The sequence below is a fragment of the Dipodomys merriami genome, unplaced genomic scaffold, assembly GCF_024711535.1.
Source record: "Dipodomys merriami isolate MVZ:Mamm:240054 unplaced genomic scaffold, mDipMer1.0.p SCAF_185, whole genome shotgun sequence".
NCBI classification, from domain to species: Eukaryota; Metazoa; Chordata; class Mammalia; order Rodentia; family Heteromyidae; genus Dipodomys; species Dipodomys merriami.
The window spans coordinates 189,747-207,580 of NW_027203215.1; the positions used below are offsets into that span (position 1 = coordinate 189,747).

Here is a 17,834-nt window from a genome sequence, read left to right on the forward strand (position 1 = left end):
TCTCCCCGCCACTCCCCATCACGATCACGAGAGTGGCTAATCTCGGGTCCCAGCCGCAGATCGGGAGGAAACCGCTACTTCACCTCTTCTTCCCTCTCATTCCCCCCCTCCCAATCCCAAGGCCAGAAAAAAAAATCCCAAGCCAGCCGGGGACCGATCGCCCGCCCCAGCCCAGCCTCCTCCTCCCACTGAACTAATCCTGCGAGCGAGGGAGGCCGCGCCGAGGCGGCGGCTGGCAAGGGGGAGTGGAAAGGGAGGATGGATGGGGCGGAGGGGGGGGGTGGAGTGGTGATGAGGGGATTGGAGGAGGGGGTGTCATTTTCTTCCTTCCTTTCTGTTTTTTTTTTAAAATAAAGTATTTCTCTCGCGAGAAACCGCTGCGCGAACGATACTTGAAGAGGTGGGGAAAGGAGGGGGCCCCCCCGGAGCCGGGGCAGAGACCGTGGGTGCCACAGGCGGACCGGCGGCCACAGCTGGGACAGCCGCGGGGCGGAGAGCCGAGAGCAGCGAGAGGGGGAGAAGGGGAAGACCGGGACCCAGGACCAGACACCGCCGCCTCTGCCTTCCCCATCCTCCTGGCAGTCCGCGCCTCGGTCGCCGCCTTTCCAGTAGGTGCAGCCTGGGGTCCGCACCGGGCTCGCTGCGGCCACCGCGGGGGGGAGGGGGGTCTTTCGAGTTTGCACCGCCGTGCGCAGGGTCAGGGGTGCGCGCGCGCGCGCGGGGCGGCCGGTGCCGAAAACATCTGCAGCTAGCACCTGGCCTTCCCTAGCGGGGCGGCTTCCCCGGGTCCCCGGGGCTCGGTGACAGATGCTGGGGAGACTTCCCAGCCTCCCCGGGACCCAGCCCCCGCGCACCGAGCCCCCGCGCACCGCGTGCCGCTAGCGCCCCGCTGGAGAAGAAACCCAGCGACCCGGTTCCGCAGGGAGGACCACGGGGAAGGGGGGGTAGGAGGGGGTTCGGGGCCGAGGGGGTGGGGGGATGCGTCCTGGAGGCCCCGCGGGGTGGGAGGGGTGTGTGTGTGTGGGGGGGAGCAGCAGAAAGCCCCGAGGCCAGGGCGGGAGGGCGCCGAGTTTTCCAGTCAGCTGTGGCTGGAACGATCCCCCCCCCACACCACCAAACCAGTTCACCGCGCGCCCCCCGCGCGCAGGCGGCGCAAGGCACGCGCGCGCGCGCTCGGGCGGGCGGCAAGGCCGGGTTCAGGAACAGGGGGGACCCCCGAGACCTCAGCATCCCCAGTGCCCCGGGCGTCTCCCAAACCCCCGCCTCGGGGATTCCGTCTCTTGTGTTGCAGCTGGCACGGGCTGCCTGAAGTGGGGTGGAGCAGCGCCTGGAAAAGGCGGGAGCACACCCCGGCCCCCTGGGGGGATCGGCACCGACCGGACCGACCGACCGACCGACGGGGGACGGCGGCGGCGTCCGGAGAGCGCGCGGCGCGGGATCCCAGCAGCGCGGTGCGCGCCAGGGCGCAGAGGCGGCGGCGGGCGGGCGCCGCTCGGCATCATGCGGCGAGGGGCGCTGCTGGAGATCGCCCTGGGATTTATGGTGCTCCTCGCGTCCTACACGAGCCACGGGGCGGACACCAACTTGGAGGCTGGGAATGTGAAGGAAACCAGAGCCAGCCGGGCCAAGAGAAGAGGCGGCGGAGGACACGATGCGCTAAAAGGGTACGTGGTGGTGGTGGTGGTAGGGAGGACGGGGAGGGGGGGAGGTCAACTTTTCCTGGGTGTGAGCCTCCCCTTCTCCGGAGATGAAGATCCGGAGCAGCCGAGAGGGAAGGGTCCTTGGCAGACTCCCGTGTGTGTGTGTGTGTGTGTGTGTGCGTGTGTGTGTGCGTGTGTGTGTGTGTGTGTCTCTCTCTCTCTCTCTCTCTCTCTCTCTCTCTCTCTCTCTCTCTCTCTCTCTCTCTCTCTCTCTCTCTCTCTCTCTCTCTCTCCCCCCCCGGAGCAGCCGAGAGGGAAGGGTCCTTGGCAGACTCCCGGGGTGTGTGTGTGTGTGTCACAGTCACACTTTATAGGTGCTGAGGTCAGAGGTGCACAGTCCCTTGCCTAAGTCACCTTTACGCCTGTACCCTTAAGGGGTTCTCTGTCCGGGAGGAGGAGACCTTGGCTTGACAAGGATTCTTGGGCCACTGTTGTTGGGTGGGATTTGAGGAGGCAAAGGTTTCTGGAGGAAGAAGGGGGAGGAGCCCGTGCCTTTCCCTTCATACTAATTTCCCCGTTGTGCTGGGGGGGGGGGGAAGGACTTGCCTCTGGGGATGGGTATCTGCTGTCCGGAAGGGCCTGGGGAAAGGAAAAAGCGTCCTAGTGACAGGTAGAGCTAGAGACACGCACGCAGTTAGTTCATAGTTGGCCCTCCTGGGAACTGTGCTTACTGAAACGAAGGCCGGAGTTTTCTGGGCTGGACTTCCCATCGGGTGTGTCCACTGGACAAGTGTTTTCTGAGAACTGGCTTTGGAGTTGAGCGGCGTCCTGCCTGGCACTCTTGCAGTATAGTGCCGCTGGGGCCAGCCTTAAGCGGCTGGGGGTGGTGGTGGTGGTGTCTGTGTTATACACATACGGCCCCATTCCACTGGCTAGTCTAACGTCCTCCATATTCCAGTAAGAAAGATTTAAATGAAGCATCTTGACCAAGAGTGATCAGGTCTTTGGATTGTAGGAGAGTGGAAGAAGGATAGACACTTCTTTTTAGACTTTTGAGATTAAAGCAGAAGGCTCTTTCTGAGAGTTAGTTGTAGACTCCATAGAAACAGTTATGTTGGGCTACAAATGACCTCCGTTATCTCCTTGGAGCCACTTAAATGAACTCAAATAAGAATATACAGGAGTGTCTCCCCCCCCCCCCTGCAACTCTCACTGATGTTGCTTTATTGCCTGAATGATCTGTAGCTTGATTATGTGACCCTGGGTGACCAAGTGAGGGTGTGCACTAGATAGGCCTCTTGTTAATTGGCCTTTTTTTTTTGGTCAGTAGTGAGGCTTGAACTCTGGGTCTGTGTCCTGTCTATAAGCTTCTTTTGCTCAAGGCTAGTGCTCTTCCAACTTTGCACCACAGCTTCACTTCTGGTTTTCTGGTGGCTAATTGGAGATAAGAGTCTCACAGACTTTTCCTGCACAGGCTGGCTTCGCACCTCCATCCTCAGATCTCAGCTTCCTGAGTAGTAGGATTATAGGCACCAGCCATTAGTGCCTAGCATTATAGACTGTTTTAAGGGTGGGTATGAGTGAACTTTGTGTTTTTATGGCTCAGGTACAAGAAGGAAACATTGTAGTAAACTTAATCGACCAGATTTTGAATCCTACTGTAGGCTAAGGACAAGAGCATTGTCACAGCTGAGCACTTAATGCTTGTGACAAAATATTTTTTTTGACCCCAGAAAATAATTCTGATGAATTAATTCCTTCTTGGCCTTTTTGGGGAAAAAAAAAAACACAAACCCAGGATTCCACCAGTGTTGGAAATGAAATTTGCCGATCCTGACCAGACAACATTTATGATCCAGTATACAAAACATGTAGCAAGAGTAGCAAATAGGCTGAAAAAATCCTAATTTTCCTCCACTCTCTAAAGGATGTTGATTCAGATCTGCATTTTTCATTGAAAAATATTTCTATTGTACCATATTAACTTAATATCTATCCTTGATGACATTATATACATGTATACATGGAGAGAGAGTGAGAGAGAGAAAGGAAAGATGGATGGAAGGAAGGTAGGTAGGATTAAGTAAGTTGGGGTTTGATTCTGTGGATGAAAAGTTTTTGAGAAGATGTTGGGTCTGGCCAAACATTTGTCTGGCACATTTCCATGTGCTGTCACCAACCCAGTTGTTTCTCTGGGATACATAGACCCATTAGGGAAAACAGAAAGTAAGTTTTCCTTTGTTGTTCAATAGGACATCATGCTTTCATTGTCACAAGCAGTTACTTCTGTTCAGTTTTTACAATGACCAAATACCATGACAATTATAGAGAGATGCCTCTCTACAGTTGTCATGATATTTGGTCACGAATAGACTGCATCCTATTATAGTTTTTATAAAGGCTTCTTAAAATGTACTGTTAATTAAAATGTACTGTAATAGTAATTATGAATGTTTCTAATTCTCACATTATCTATAAGGTCATCTATATAGAGGTTCTAGGGGTATTAAAATAATAATTTAAGATGATATGCAATTAAAAGTATTTCCTTTCTACCTTTGAGAGACCATTTTCTTAAGTACTTTTAAAAAAATTTTGTAGGCGGTACTAGGCTTTTTATTGGTTCTTTAAAAAAATTATCTTTAGTTTTGTCTGCTTCTGAGTACAATGCATCTTGACCAGTGATACCCCTTCCATTATTCTCCCCCCATCTATGCCGACTTCACCCATCCACTCAAGTCACCTGGTTTAGTTTTCACATGTGTATTATGACTATATTTGCCCACCCTCCCCATCTTGGGATTTGAACTCAGTTCCTCACTTGCTGGGCAAGTACTCAACCACTTGAGCCTGCTCCCAGCCCTTCTTACATATTTTTCTAGTCACATTCTAGGCACATATAAATATGTATATATATATATATATATATGTACACCTATTAAATGCACATATAGAAACATATATGTGTATATGCACAGATAAATGTGTTGAATATACTGAATATCGTATCCAGAAAACCTTTGTTTTCTTTTTCAACAACTGCACTATTTCCAACTGTTAAACTCATGTAGATCAGCCTCGTGTGTTATTGTACAATCTAGCATCCCATAGTGTGGCTGAAATGGTTCCCTAATAAGGTGTCTTTAGTTGAATATTTCCCTATTACAACCGTCTTCTATAAACCTATGGATACAAGCTTATTCTTGTATGTGATAAAAAGTAATAAAATTAGAAGCACTAAATCGAAGGTTTTCCCATAGATTTTTCAACACTTACCTGCTCATGTTAAATTTAAACCCCATTTGAAATTTCTTCTCTCTCCTTACTGCCTTATAGTCTCACATGAATGAGCCTTTTAACCATGTCCTGCTGTATAAATCACCAGGAAAGGCAGCTCTGTGATTACATTTTTTTCCAGTTACTGCTTACACGTTTTCCTCTTTGCTCATTAAAACATCCACTTCAAAACAAATCCCTCTGAGCGCAGCAAAACACGCTTGTCATTTTGATGTTAATGGAAACGCACACTTTATGAATGAAGGGTGATTTGTAGTCCCTGATGTAAAATTGAGGGCAGACACTTTCAGCACTTTGCTAATACTTCCTCTGGCTAAAAGGTGCTTTAAATCCTTTCATGTCTGACATCCACTGGGCTAATCTCCCCAAGAAATACTACCATCTCATTTTTCCTGGAGGTGGCAAGTGACAAAACAAAAATTTCCTTGGTATTCTTAAGGTCTACAGTCTTTTCCTGTAACTCTTCTCTCTGTGGACTTGAATCCTGCCTGTCTAGCCCTCTCTGGGTGTGTCACCTAGCTGGTCTTCTCTCCTCCCATCCTGTTGCAGGTGTTTTGGTTTCCTCTTCCCTTCTGGGCAGTAAGAGTTGTTCCACAGTGGAAACTGAGGTATCCTCAAGTTTCTTCCCAGCTTTTGCTCTGTTTTCTTAGAGTAAATCGCCAATTTTGGCTTTTACAGGAAATCTGGTTCTCCCTCCCCCCCCCCCTTTTAATGGAGTGAGTGTTCCCCCATTCATTCTGCAAAAAATCATGTTTGTCTATTTTCAAGTGAGAATTTTGCAAGTTGAAGAAACGTTCTCAAATAGTGAATGAGTAGCGGTTTTTCTTTTCCTGGGCATTGATTAGCACGTGTGAGATGACTTGATGAGAAATAATAAAATTCTGATTTTGTCAGCATTTAACTTTACAACTCTCCTTAGCTAAATTCTCTGATAAAATAGAAGTGTGGCAAACAGTCATCAATATACATGCATATACACACACACACACACACACACATACACACAATGAGCAAACCAACTCGAGTGGAATAGTGTTCATTATGCAATGTCCTTTATTTATGATTGCCTTATTGCTTTACTTTCTAAACAAGTAGATATGGCAGTTTAATATCAAAGGGAAAAATTCCTTACAGTGGGACCTCCTTTTCCCCAGTAAGTGGGGACAGAGTTTCTACTCCTTGTCATGTAGTTCCTAGGGTGGAAGAGTCTTCACATTTCACACAGATTGTCCCCTTGTGCAGATTCCTTTTGTCTTTATTTGTTCACTTTTTCCAGAGGTCTTGATAGCAGAAAAGCGCACGTGAAATAGGTCATACACAGGGTAGATTCTGTGCTGGCAAACTCCAAGGGATTTGTTACACAGAAGTCTGCTATTGAAGAACTTGAACAGAGCTGGGAAGGTGACTCAGTGGTAGAGTGCTTGTATTGCATGCATGAGGCCCTGGGTTTGATTCCTCAGCACCACATAAGCAGAAAAAAATGGAAGTGGCACTGTGGCTCAAGTAGTAGAGCCACTCACCTTGAGCTGAAGAGCTGAGGGACAGCGTCCAGGCCCAGAGTTCAGGTCCCACGACCGACAAAAAAAAAAAAAAAAAAAAAAAAGAACTTTAACAGAGAACACAGAAAATGTCCTGTCAACTTTATAAAGTCATATTTTATTTAGCAATAAGATTTTAAGACTCTACCTGAAGTAAGCTGGGTGGATGGTTAAATATGGGGAAATACTACTCTTGTGGGAAGGTTTGTACTCAAATTTATTGAAAGCATAAATCTAAAGTATCAGGTCGCAATTTTAAAAAATAGGGATTTTTAAGTAGAAGGTTTTTCTTTGTGTGTGTGTACTGGTCTTAGAGCTTGAAGTCAAGGCTTGAACAGTGTCTTTGAGCTTTTGTGCACAAGGCTAGTGTTCTACCACTTGAGTTACAGCTCCATTTCTGGCTTTTTGGTGGTTAATTGGAGATTAGAGTCTCATGAATTAGAGTCTCATGAACTTTCCTGCTCTGGCTGGCTTCAAACTATGTGATCCTTGGATCTCAGCTTTTGAGTAGTTAGGATTAGAAGCCACCTGTATCCAGCAGAAAGTTTCTTTAATTTTGCATTTTAAGCAACATAGAGAGGTAAAATATCTACATGACTTCTTTTGTAATATTCAGTACCTAGAGATTGCTTGCAGAAGAATATGCTGATGATAACATACATTCATTAAGCATCACACTGTAGTGAACTGATGTGTGGGCTGAGAAATGGAGACCAAACATCTCTTCGGGCTTATTTGGAATTTAAAGAAATACGTAAATGTTCCTTATGGTCTCGGGTTGCTGATACTTTAAAAAAATTATATTTGTTTTGTCTAGAGGACGAGGATCAAAGGGATGGGGGTGCACAAATAGAGGAATGATGGATGAATACAGTTATACTGTATTCACTCCATTTGCATATGTGAAAACGGGACTAGGAAATGTTTGGATATAGGTGGGACTGGGGTCCAAGGGAGGGGAGAGTGATGGAAGGGCTAGCATTGATCAAGATGCATTGTACATGTGAATACATATGTTAAATGTAAACCCTTTTATACAGCTAAAGATAGTAAGAACGATTAAACGGAAAAAAACCCAGCTAGATGCCTGTAGCTCATGCCTGTAACCCTAGCTACTCAGGAAGCTGAGATCTGAGGGTTGCACTTCAAAGCCAGTCCAGGCAGGAAAGTTCCTGAGACTCTTTTTTTTTTTTTTCTTCTGTCGTTCGTGGGGCTTGAACTCTGGGCCTGGGCGCTGTCCCTGTGCTCTTCAGCTCAAGGCAACCACTCTACCACCTGAGCCACAGCGCCACTTCTGGTTTTCTAGTGGTTTATTGGAGATAAGAGTCTCACGGACTTTCCTGCCCAGGCTGGCTTTGAACCATGATCCTCAGATCTCAGCCTCCTAAGTAGCTAGGATTCCAGGCGTGAGCCACCGGGGCCCGGCTCCTTGAGACTCTTAACCTCAAATTAATCACCAAAAAGCCTGGAAGTGGAGCCTGTGGCTCAAGTGGTAGAGTTCCAGCCTGGAGCAAAAAAGCTAGCACACAGTACCCAGAATACTGAAATCTATCAGTATTCTACCAGACATGACTTCTACCTATCTCTCATGATTGTTAAACTTGATTTTCCCATTAAACTGTAAAATCCTCCAAGGCAACAATCTTATTATAAGTATTTTACCACTAATTTATCATTCATTTTTTTGGTGATGCTAGGATTTGAACTCAGTGTCATGGGGTAGAAAAGTGAATAATACCCCCACCCCCACCCCAACCCTTTTTGTTTTTGTTCTTTAGGCAGTTGGGGCTTGAATTCAGAGCCTTGAGTTTGCTCATCTTGCTTGCTTGGCTGGCACTCTACTTACTCCTCATTGATCCACACCCCTAGCCTGGCTTGTTTGCTGGTTATTTTGGAGATGGAATTTCACCGACTTTTTATGCTTGTACTGACCTCTAGCCATGATCCTCAGAATCTCAGTGGTGCATCTTGTATATGATCCTGTATATGATCCACTGGCCCCTGACTTCATTTGTTATTTCTCACCTAGCGCCTCATATTTTTGCATAGCTGTCTTCCAGCTGTGATCCTCCTACTTGTAGACACCTGACAGTGAGGATTGCAGGTATGAGCCATTATGCCAAGCTTGTTCTTTGAGATAGGGTCTTGCTAACTAGTTGCCTGGGCTGTCTTTGAACTACCATTTTCTTGCCTTCTGCCTCCCAAGTAACTGTAGGTACAGGCTAAACAGAACTCCAAGACTTCATTAACTCAGGAAGCCTTAATTGAATGCTAGCCTGAATGAATCCCATAGAATGGCAGAGACATGTAGCCCCACAGCTAACAGTTGGTAAGAGAATGGAGAATCATGAATTGGGAGTGAACAGAAAAGTGACAAGGGGTGTGGTGGCTAGCATTAAGTAGAAAACAAGTATGGATGCCCTTTGATTTGATGGGGTTACACCCTGGTGAATCCTGCCAAGCATTCAAGAGAGAATATTGTACCAAATATTTGCTAGCCTGGGAAAAGATCAAAATGCAAACTTGGAAAATGTATCACTTTCACATTATCCAACAGTCGGAGAGTACTCAATCCAACCAGCGTGAGTCAGGACCCTTTGAAATAATAATCACAACCATAGTCAGTAATGTTTAGATGACATTCATGTGCCAGACAATCTTCTAAATGTCTGCTGGTGTGATGATAACTCATTTTATCCTCACAGCCTTCCAATGAGATGGCCCTGTTATCCATTTGCTTTCACAGATGTGAGAGCTGAGGCATGTAGAGGCTGAGTTCTGAAGACAAAGTCTTCCTATTAAATTTTCTTTCTCTATTAATTTTAGTTATGGTTTTGGTTTCTCATTTCACTGGACCAAAAAAAAAGAATGCAAGACTAAGAAATTGGTAAAATTCCACTTAAAATTCCTAATCTTCTTTCAGGCTAGTGCACAAATCCTAAGCACAGTTAATCATGTAGCATTATTTCCTCTCCTCAGAATTTTTTTCACCATTTCTGTGGACATGAATACAACTCAGAAAGAAAATCATAGGATGTTAGAAGCTGTGGGAACCCTGAGGAGCTTGTGTGTTGTATCTTAATATTATACTTTGAAAAAAATTTTTTAAGATGGTAGGTATGGACTCTCTGTGTTGTCCAAGTTCTAATCTTGAGCCTTTAGTATACCTCTAGAATCCCTTGTTTCTATGTCCCATGTGAGAAATTTTCTCAAAGAGGACACATCTCTCTTTTCTGAGGAGGTAGACACATCTCTTTCTTGTATTCTTACTGGTAAAGATGAATTCTTTCAAGATCACCACTTCATTGTTTACTTTGGTTGTCAGTAAACTCAGAGCTGATATTTTTACTTTAAATTGCAGCAATGATCCTGAAGATTGTAACCATTCCTAGGTTGCCTATTTAGCGATGTTTTGATTGTCTTATTGCTATGTAACAAATGACCCCAAATTTCGTGGCTTAAAACAACTATCTTGTTCAGTAGGGTGGAGTGGGGAATCGTCTCTGCTTCCCATAATGTCTGTTGGGCTGAATTTAGCAGTCGCATGACTTTCCTAATATGTGGGCACATGCTGTGCTGTTTATTTTGGCATAGTTTATCTAAATGGATGGATGGACAAAGGAATGAAGAAGCAAAGAGCTACCTGTGTGGCTCTGGTGAAGGTCTTTCAGGTTGTAAGGCTCTCGTGCATTCTCCTGCTGGTTGTGTTCATTGGATGGAGCCCTAGAGTATTTTAAATTAATTAATTAATTATTATTTTGTTGGTTGTGGGGCTTGAACTCTGGGCCTAGGCACTGTTTCTGAGCTATTCAGCTCAAGGCTACCACTTGAGCCACAGTGCCACTTGTGGTTTTCTGGTGGTTAATTGGAGATAAGAGTCTCATGGGCTCTCCTGCCAGGGCTGGCTTTGAACTGTGATCCTCAGATCTCAGCCTCCTGAGTAGCTAGGATTATAGGCATCGGCCACCATCAACCAGCTTATTATTATTTTCTACATGGTAAAATTGAGCTCTAGAGTCAGGGAGTAGGTTTTGCCCAAGGGTTGTGTCTGGGTGGCTGGTTCTGGAACAATAGTTTTCTGACCCTTGGTTGCCTGCCTTTGCCTTATACATTGACTGCAGCCTGACACGAATGACCGGGGGCTGGCTGGCTAGGCTTGAATGGGCTTCTGTGTTCTCAGTGTGGGCTTGGTTCCTAGTCTTAGATTGTCTACTACACATGGCCTGTTTGTCTGTAGCTAAGGCAGGCTTTTGACAGGGCAGCTCAGGATCTCCTTTGTGTACTGAGGTTGGAAGCTACTAGGCTGTCTTCAGACTTAGTCTGCAATTGTATGATATGGGATTCCATGCAAGTCACAGGACTTGTGCAGATTCAAGGCCATGGCTCCTACCTTTAGAGGCGAGGAGGGTGTGTTGGGATCATGTTTGGAGACCGGCTATGCAGTGGTTCTTTGAGAAGGGTCATCAGATGCTTGTATGTTTTAATTCTAACATGATCTGGGGCGATAGGCTTCTTCTCACTGAGGGTGCTTCATTGTATGAGGCTGCGGAAATAGAATATTCAAGGCCCCAGGAATATAGATCAATGCTCAGGGCAGTGCTCTTAGCTTAGTCCCAATTCTGCCTATAATGTCTTCAGAAATAAGATTGTGGCTAATAAACTGGTATCATTTGTTTGAATAGGAGAATTACAATGCTAACCATTGTTTAGCTCTTGAAAAAAAATTCAGTGAAAAATTTAAATCTGACTTATTCTAATTGTTATATTAATTTGAGCATTCAGTGTATGTTTTTGTCGTCTATATGCTACTTTTTACTTTCAATTTCTACTCATAGTCTCATTTTTATAAAAACAAAAACATCAAATAGAATGGAATAATCACACTGGTAATAAAATAAAACTGGACGAGGATGACAGTCAAATTTGGATTATGGACGGGCTATGCTATACCAACTCCTAGCTGTAAGTTTCTTGTCACTTTCCAACTTTCTCAGATTTAGTGGCCTTTCTCTGTTAAAGTTATTGCTGAGTCTGTTTATTCAGACCCCTTGAGCAGAAGGGAGAAAGGAAGGGACCCTATCTCCACCATTCCCAACTACAGATGTATTCCAGACAGCAAGAGAGCTTAGAGCAGGAGAATTGCTCCATTAGACAAGTGATTTTGGTGAGTGTTTTGAAGGATTATGAATTCCTAGACCATCAGTCATACTTACATTCAAATGTAAGTATCCAGATACATCCAAGTCCAAATATAGTACAACCATTTTATGATGCTAGTGTCGGGAGACTGCGGATACGCTGTCTGTTGTTGAGACTCATGGCCTTGAACTGAAGTATGGAACAGCCTCAATTAATAGAATGAATTCCAGAAACAGGACATTTTATTTTTAGTTTATTCTCCATGTCCTCCTAGTCGGCGTCAACGTTACCATCCATCCTTGTCTTCATTGTTCTCCTTGCCATTTTCTCTTCTCCCTCCTTTTCTCTCCCCCCTCTTTTTAAACTCCCTTTTATCCTCCTTCTCCTCCTCCTCTCTTCTTTATCTTCCCTCTCTCCTTTATCCTTCCCTCCCCCTCTTCCTTTTCTCTTCCTCTTCTTTTTCGTCATTTCATCTTCTTCCTTCTCCTCCTCATCTCCTTTAAAACATTTCTCCTTTAAGACATTTTTTTTTTTTTGGTGGTACAGGAATTTGAATTCAGGGCCTCACACTTGCCTAGTAGGCCCTCTGTCATTGGGCCATGCCACTAATCATCCCCCTTTTTGGTTTTTGCTTTTCATTTTTATTTGGCTTTTATTTTTTCAGATACAGTCTTGTACTTTTCTGCCTGAAGCTGGCCTCAGACCACGATCCTCCTAACTCAACTTCCTGTGTAGCTGTTATTACAGTTGTCAGCACCACACCTGGGCTGTTAGTTGAGATTGTGGGGTAGAGAGGGAGTCTTGCTAATTTTTTTTTGGTCTAGGAAGGTGTTGAATGACAGTCTTCCTAATCTCTTCCTCCCGAGTAGCTGGGATTACAGGCCCCCTTCTTCTTCAAAAGTAATTTCATAACTGAAGTCACAACTAAAATAGGGAGAATAAGAACATCAAGTGAGAGTTGAAATGTTAAGAAAAATAACTTCTGAGTGAAGTGTGAAAAATTTCTCCTGAGAGGTTTAGGGTATAGTTTTTGTTAGGGAAGGGGAGACGGCTGGGTCAATAATGGACTTGGGCTGAACAGAGCAGGTAACTTCCTAATTTCTGGCAGTGTTGGTACCAGGTAACCTGTGGTCTTCACCTGTGTCATTAGCGGCAGAAACCTTTTGGAGGAGTGTTGGGACATGACAGAAAGACAGATGCTTGGCTGCCAGAGAAGATTCTATAAAAACATTTAGAGGAATATAATGGAAAAGCAGGCTAACCCCTCCTGTATTATGCATCTCTGAATATTGTTGTAAAGTTTGGTGTGTATCCCTGAGCCCCCTGGGTGAGGTTTACTGTCTAATATTTCCTCTCTCCTTTCAGTGCTAATTCATATGATGTGTAATCAAAATAAGTTTGTGCCTTTGTTGAATATCTTTTATTTTTGGTATTAGAGATTGAACTCAGGGCCTCGTGATTGCTAGGGAGGGCCTGGGCGCTGTCTGTGAGCTCTTTTGCTACCACTTTGAGCCACAACTTCACTTCTGGTTGCCCGGTGGTTAATTTGGAGTCTCGTGGACTTTCCTGCCCCACTGGCTTTGAACCACGATCCTTGGATCTCATCTTTCTGAGTAGCTGGGATTACAGGCATGAGCCACCAGCACCTGGGCAAGTCTTTATGCTTCCTAACTTACTGACTTGGTTCTCCAAATGCTTGATTTATAACATTTTAGGTTCCATGTGATACATATGCCAACATGGAAAAGTTTCTTGAAATCTTGCCTTTCCTCTTATGTCTTCTTTCCCAATCATTTTGTAATATATGTCTAATTTCAATGACAACTATTTATCATGTATTAGCTGTGTTTGAATTGGACTGAATACCTACTTCTCAAAATAAATACCCCCCCTTCACCCCCACCCCGCCCCCGCCTTGAGGCTGTGGATACTATTCTGTTCTTTCTGTTGATTCTAGGCAGAACTGCTGTTTAGATGATCTTTTTCTTCATTGGTAGGGTTAATATGGATGGACAAGGACTTTGCAATGAAGGACTTGATATGTCATGTTTAAGCCCACGAAGAGTCCTTAATCTTTCATGGACTGCTGCTGCTTCATACCCGAAGGTTCAGGCCGCTGACCTCAAGTTTGCAAATTTTATATCCCATTACCACCCTGTGAGCTCTGTAGTCCCCAGGGCCACAGAGTTGACGTTTTAGCTGGAATCTGAGAAAGTGTCTGAACATTTCCTGAAGAGTTGGCGAGGAGTGATTTGGCAGTTCAGTCATAAAATCCAGAGCCTAGTGGCTGGGGCATATGCTGTAATTACCTCACACGTTTCCTATTTGAGCCCGGTTGTGGGTAATGGGGTAAGAGTGGTGTTGCTTGTGGGTCTATATTTTTTAAAGATAGAAGAGCTGTTTTCAATGACTGCTAATAACCATTGGCCATGTTTTCTGTGAGGCTTGAATGTGTGGAGACAGGCATGCTTGGGGTCAAATCCTGGCTCCACCACCTACTAGGAAGAAACCTCAGACAAGTGGCCTGACCTCTCTAAGCCTCATTTATTCACTTGTAAACATGATGTATATACCTTGCCATGTTTTTATAAGACTGAATGAGCTAGCACATTTCTGGTTCCTCGCATGGTGCCTGGCTTGTGCTCTCAGGATGAAGATGACAGCGACGATGTATGTGGTTACCTCAGAGAGGGAAAATGAGGGGTGCAGTCAAATGAGAAGTACATTTTTTCCCCACACATTTAGATCATTGTTAATATCTAGATGCCACAGACTCCAGTTGCTCATCTTGAAATTGATTACTTTGAGAAACATAGGAAGAAAGTAAAGTTGAACTCCCTCCCCCCCAAAAAAATTATAAAATCTTAATTCCTCCATCCTTAGTGATCTGGTCATACTTAAAGGTAATGGATGGATACATTTCTCTTTCTGTTATGATTAGCAAATATAAGGTATCTGGTTTCATTGTGATGTTTCTTTAGCTGGGCACTCACAACTGTAATTCTTAGCTACTGAGGAGGCTGAGATCTGAGGATCGCCATTCAAAGCCAGCCTAGGCAGGAAAGTCTGTGAGACCTTCAATTAAACCCAAGAAAGGTAGAAGTGGAATTGTGACTAGCATTGAACAAAAAGGTAAGGGATAGTGCCCTGGCCTTGAGTTCATACCCCAGTACTGGCATACATACACAAAAAAAATCTTTAGTTGTACAAAGAGGTTCCAATTCAACTGTCAGTTTGACTATAATTCATCTTAGTCAGCGTCATTCCTTCCATTATTCTTTTATTTTCTTACTACTGTTTAGAATCCTTTGACTATATATCTTTCCATATCCTCTTCTTTCACCGTTCTCTCTCCTGCTAGTACCAGTTCACAAACCGAACCCTTTTTGCATTCCTGTCATTCATATTGAAGGACTAGATATTTTCATATATGAGAGAACATGAGATATTTGGCTTTTTGAGTCTGCCTTATTTCACTTAAAATGATGATTTCTAGTTCCATCCATGTTCCTGCATATGCCATATTTTCTTTTTTCTTTTTTTTTTTTTTTTGGGTTGGTGGTGGTGCTTGAACTCTGGGCCTGGCACTTCAGCTCAAGACTAGCTTTCTACCACTTGAGCCACAGCACCACTTCCAGTTCTCTGGTGATTAATTGGAGAGATAAGAATCTTATGGACTTTTCTGCTGGGGCTGGCTTTGAACCTCGATCCTCAGATCTCAGCCTCCTGAGTAGCTAGGATTACCGTTGTGAGCCACTGACACCCAAGTCTGGATAAGTATTTATTTTTAAATTTCCTCTTTTTCTGAATTGTGTCACTTCTACTAGGAAATAAATTTATAGAGTATTATTCACTATTAAAATGTCCTCCTTTCACCCTCCAAAAAACTGGTTTTTAAATGGCCAAATCTGGCAAATAGAGCTTGTCTTTTTTCTGATGAAAACACTCCCCTGCTTCCTTAAAGGCTATTGTGAAAAGAATTTAGATTTTAGGAAAGGAAGGGATTTGACTATGATTGCATAGGCAAGATGACCACCTGACATCGCATGCCACAGAACTCTCCACCTCCTGATCTCAGAGAGAGAGAGAGAGAGAGAGAGAGAGAGAGAGAGAGAGAGAGAGAGAGAGAGAGAGAGAGAGAGAGAGAGAGAACCCATCTTTTCCAGCCTCCCTCCTGCCCCACAGAGAACTCTGTTCTGATCACAGAAACATTACAGTGGGCCAAGAAACAGGAATTCAGCTGGCCAGGTGTGAGCCATATGTTGATTCTACTTTGACCATGCATGGCTTCCTCTTAGGATTGAGAGGAGTTTGGTTTGCAAAGAAGAGGGCCGGAGAGGGGAGTTGGAAGGGGAAAAAGTGGGAGAAAATGAAATGTACTCTTACCTGACTTATGTAACTGAAACCCCTCTGTACATCACATTTACATCTGTACCACTGTACATCACCTTTAAAATTTAAATTAAAAAAGTAGGGCTGGGTGCCAGTGGCTCACACCTGTAATCCTAGCTACTCAGGAGGATGAGATCTGAGGATTGCAGTTCAAAGCCAGCCTGAGCAGGGAAGCCTGTGAGACTCTTATCTCCAATAAACCACTCAGAAAAACCAGAAGTGGCGCTGTGGCTCAAGTGGTAGAGCACTCACATTGAGTTGAAGAGCTGAGGGACAGCACCCAGGTCCCAGAGTTCAAACCCCACAACCAGCACACACACACGCACACGCACACACGCACACAGACAGACAGACAGACACACACACACACACACACACACACACACACACACACACACACACACACACACACACACACACACACACACACACACACACACACACACACACACACACACACACACACACACACACACACACACACACACACACGAGGAGGATCGTTAGGTGGGTAAATTGCTGCATGTCTGCTTCCAAGCCCAGAGAGCAGTGAGTTCTGTAGGCCCAGCAATCCCTTCACTTACTTTGCCATGTCTGTTTCCCTTGGTGCTTTGGGCCTCTTTGGTATAACTGGCCAGGCTAACTCAGGTTGGCCACCCCGGAGAAGACCCTTAGCCCTCGCTTTCCAGCTGAGTTTTCCCTTCTCCTGGCTTCATGCTTGCAAACAGTGTCATGCTCATATTCATTGTTTGGTTTCTCTGCCTTAGTTCTCTTCAGAAACTGACAATCTTCTTAGATTTTTTTTTTTTCTTGGACTGAGTCTCATTTTGAGTTTTAGCAGGAGTTGATATTCAGAGGGATATTTAGACTATCGAAGGTTCAGGGAAATGGAACAAGACATACATTCTCTTAATTTAGGCAAAGCTTTGGTAGAGTTTCTACACTCTGCACCCTACATGCCAACCTCTGGTTAACTGATTGGCAATAAACTCTGAGAAGCTGTGGTTGCCTGGTATGGATTCACAGCCTATAAAAATGAGAGTGTTTTAAACAAGGAATAGTTTATACAAATAAGGGTCAGTTTCCTATTTATGATTAAAAATGTTCAAATGTTTAAGATTGTCTTCATGCCTTTCATCTGCTTGGGATAAATCATACCACCACCTATACAACCAAGTTTATAAAAAATGAAAGAAGGCAAAAAAAGAAAAAGAAAAACAAAAACAAGCAAAAACCAGGTACTTTCTGTGCTCCACTAACTTCCCAGGAGAAAAATAAACCTCAAATAAAATAAACATTTCTTTTTAAACTTTTGAAAACCTCATAGGAACTTTACAAGAATACGCAAAGCATTTCTCCTGTCTTGTAAGCAATTCTGTCTTTTTTTTTTTTTTTTTTTTGGGTCTGGTCGTGGGGCCTGAACTCTGGGCCTGGGTGCTGTCCCTCAGCTCTTCAGCTCAAGGCTAGCACTCTACCACTTGAGCCACAGCGCCACTTCCGGCTTTTTTTCTTTTTGCTTATGTGGTGCTGAGGAATCGAACCCAGGGCCTCAGGCATGCAAGGCAAGCGCTCTACCACTGAGCCACCTTCCCAGCCCCAGCAATTCTGTCTTGAATCTAGGCCTTCTCAAACATTTGAAGCCAGGAGGACAGGGTCTGCTAGACCTCAAACTGGCTCAGCCACTCATCCGTGTTTGTGCCATTTCTTGAATTTATTTTTTATGGTGGGTACTGGGGTTTGAACTCAGGCTTTGGTACTCTACCACTTGAGGTATCACTTCAACTCTTCTTAGTTTCTCTCTCTCTCTCTCTCTCTCTCTCTCTCTCTC

General features: G+C 44.6%; 1 protein-coding gene across 2 annotated transcripts in view; it reads left to right on the top strand.

Moving 5' to 3' along the window:
* The first annotated feature begins 356 nt into the window (after window positions 1–356).
* Window positions 357–17,834, top strand: part of Fbn1 (fibrillin 1) — a 203,474-nt gene continuing 185,996 nt past the window's right edge. The window contains exons 1-2 of one of the 2 annotated variants that reach the window (XM_070026602.1): window positions 357–608; window positions 1,292–1,664. In XM_070026602.1, the coding sequence (XP_069882703.1) occupies window positions 1,501–1,664 (164 nt within the window). In that variant the 5' untranslated portion in view covers window positions 357–608; window positions 1,292–1,500. Of the gene's footprint in view, window positions 609–1,291; window positions 1,665–17,834 lie in introns of those variants that run through there. The other variant, XM_070026603.1, reaches the window with a different exon arrangement.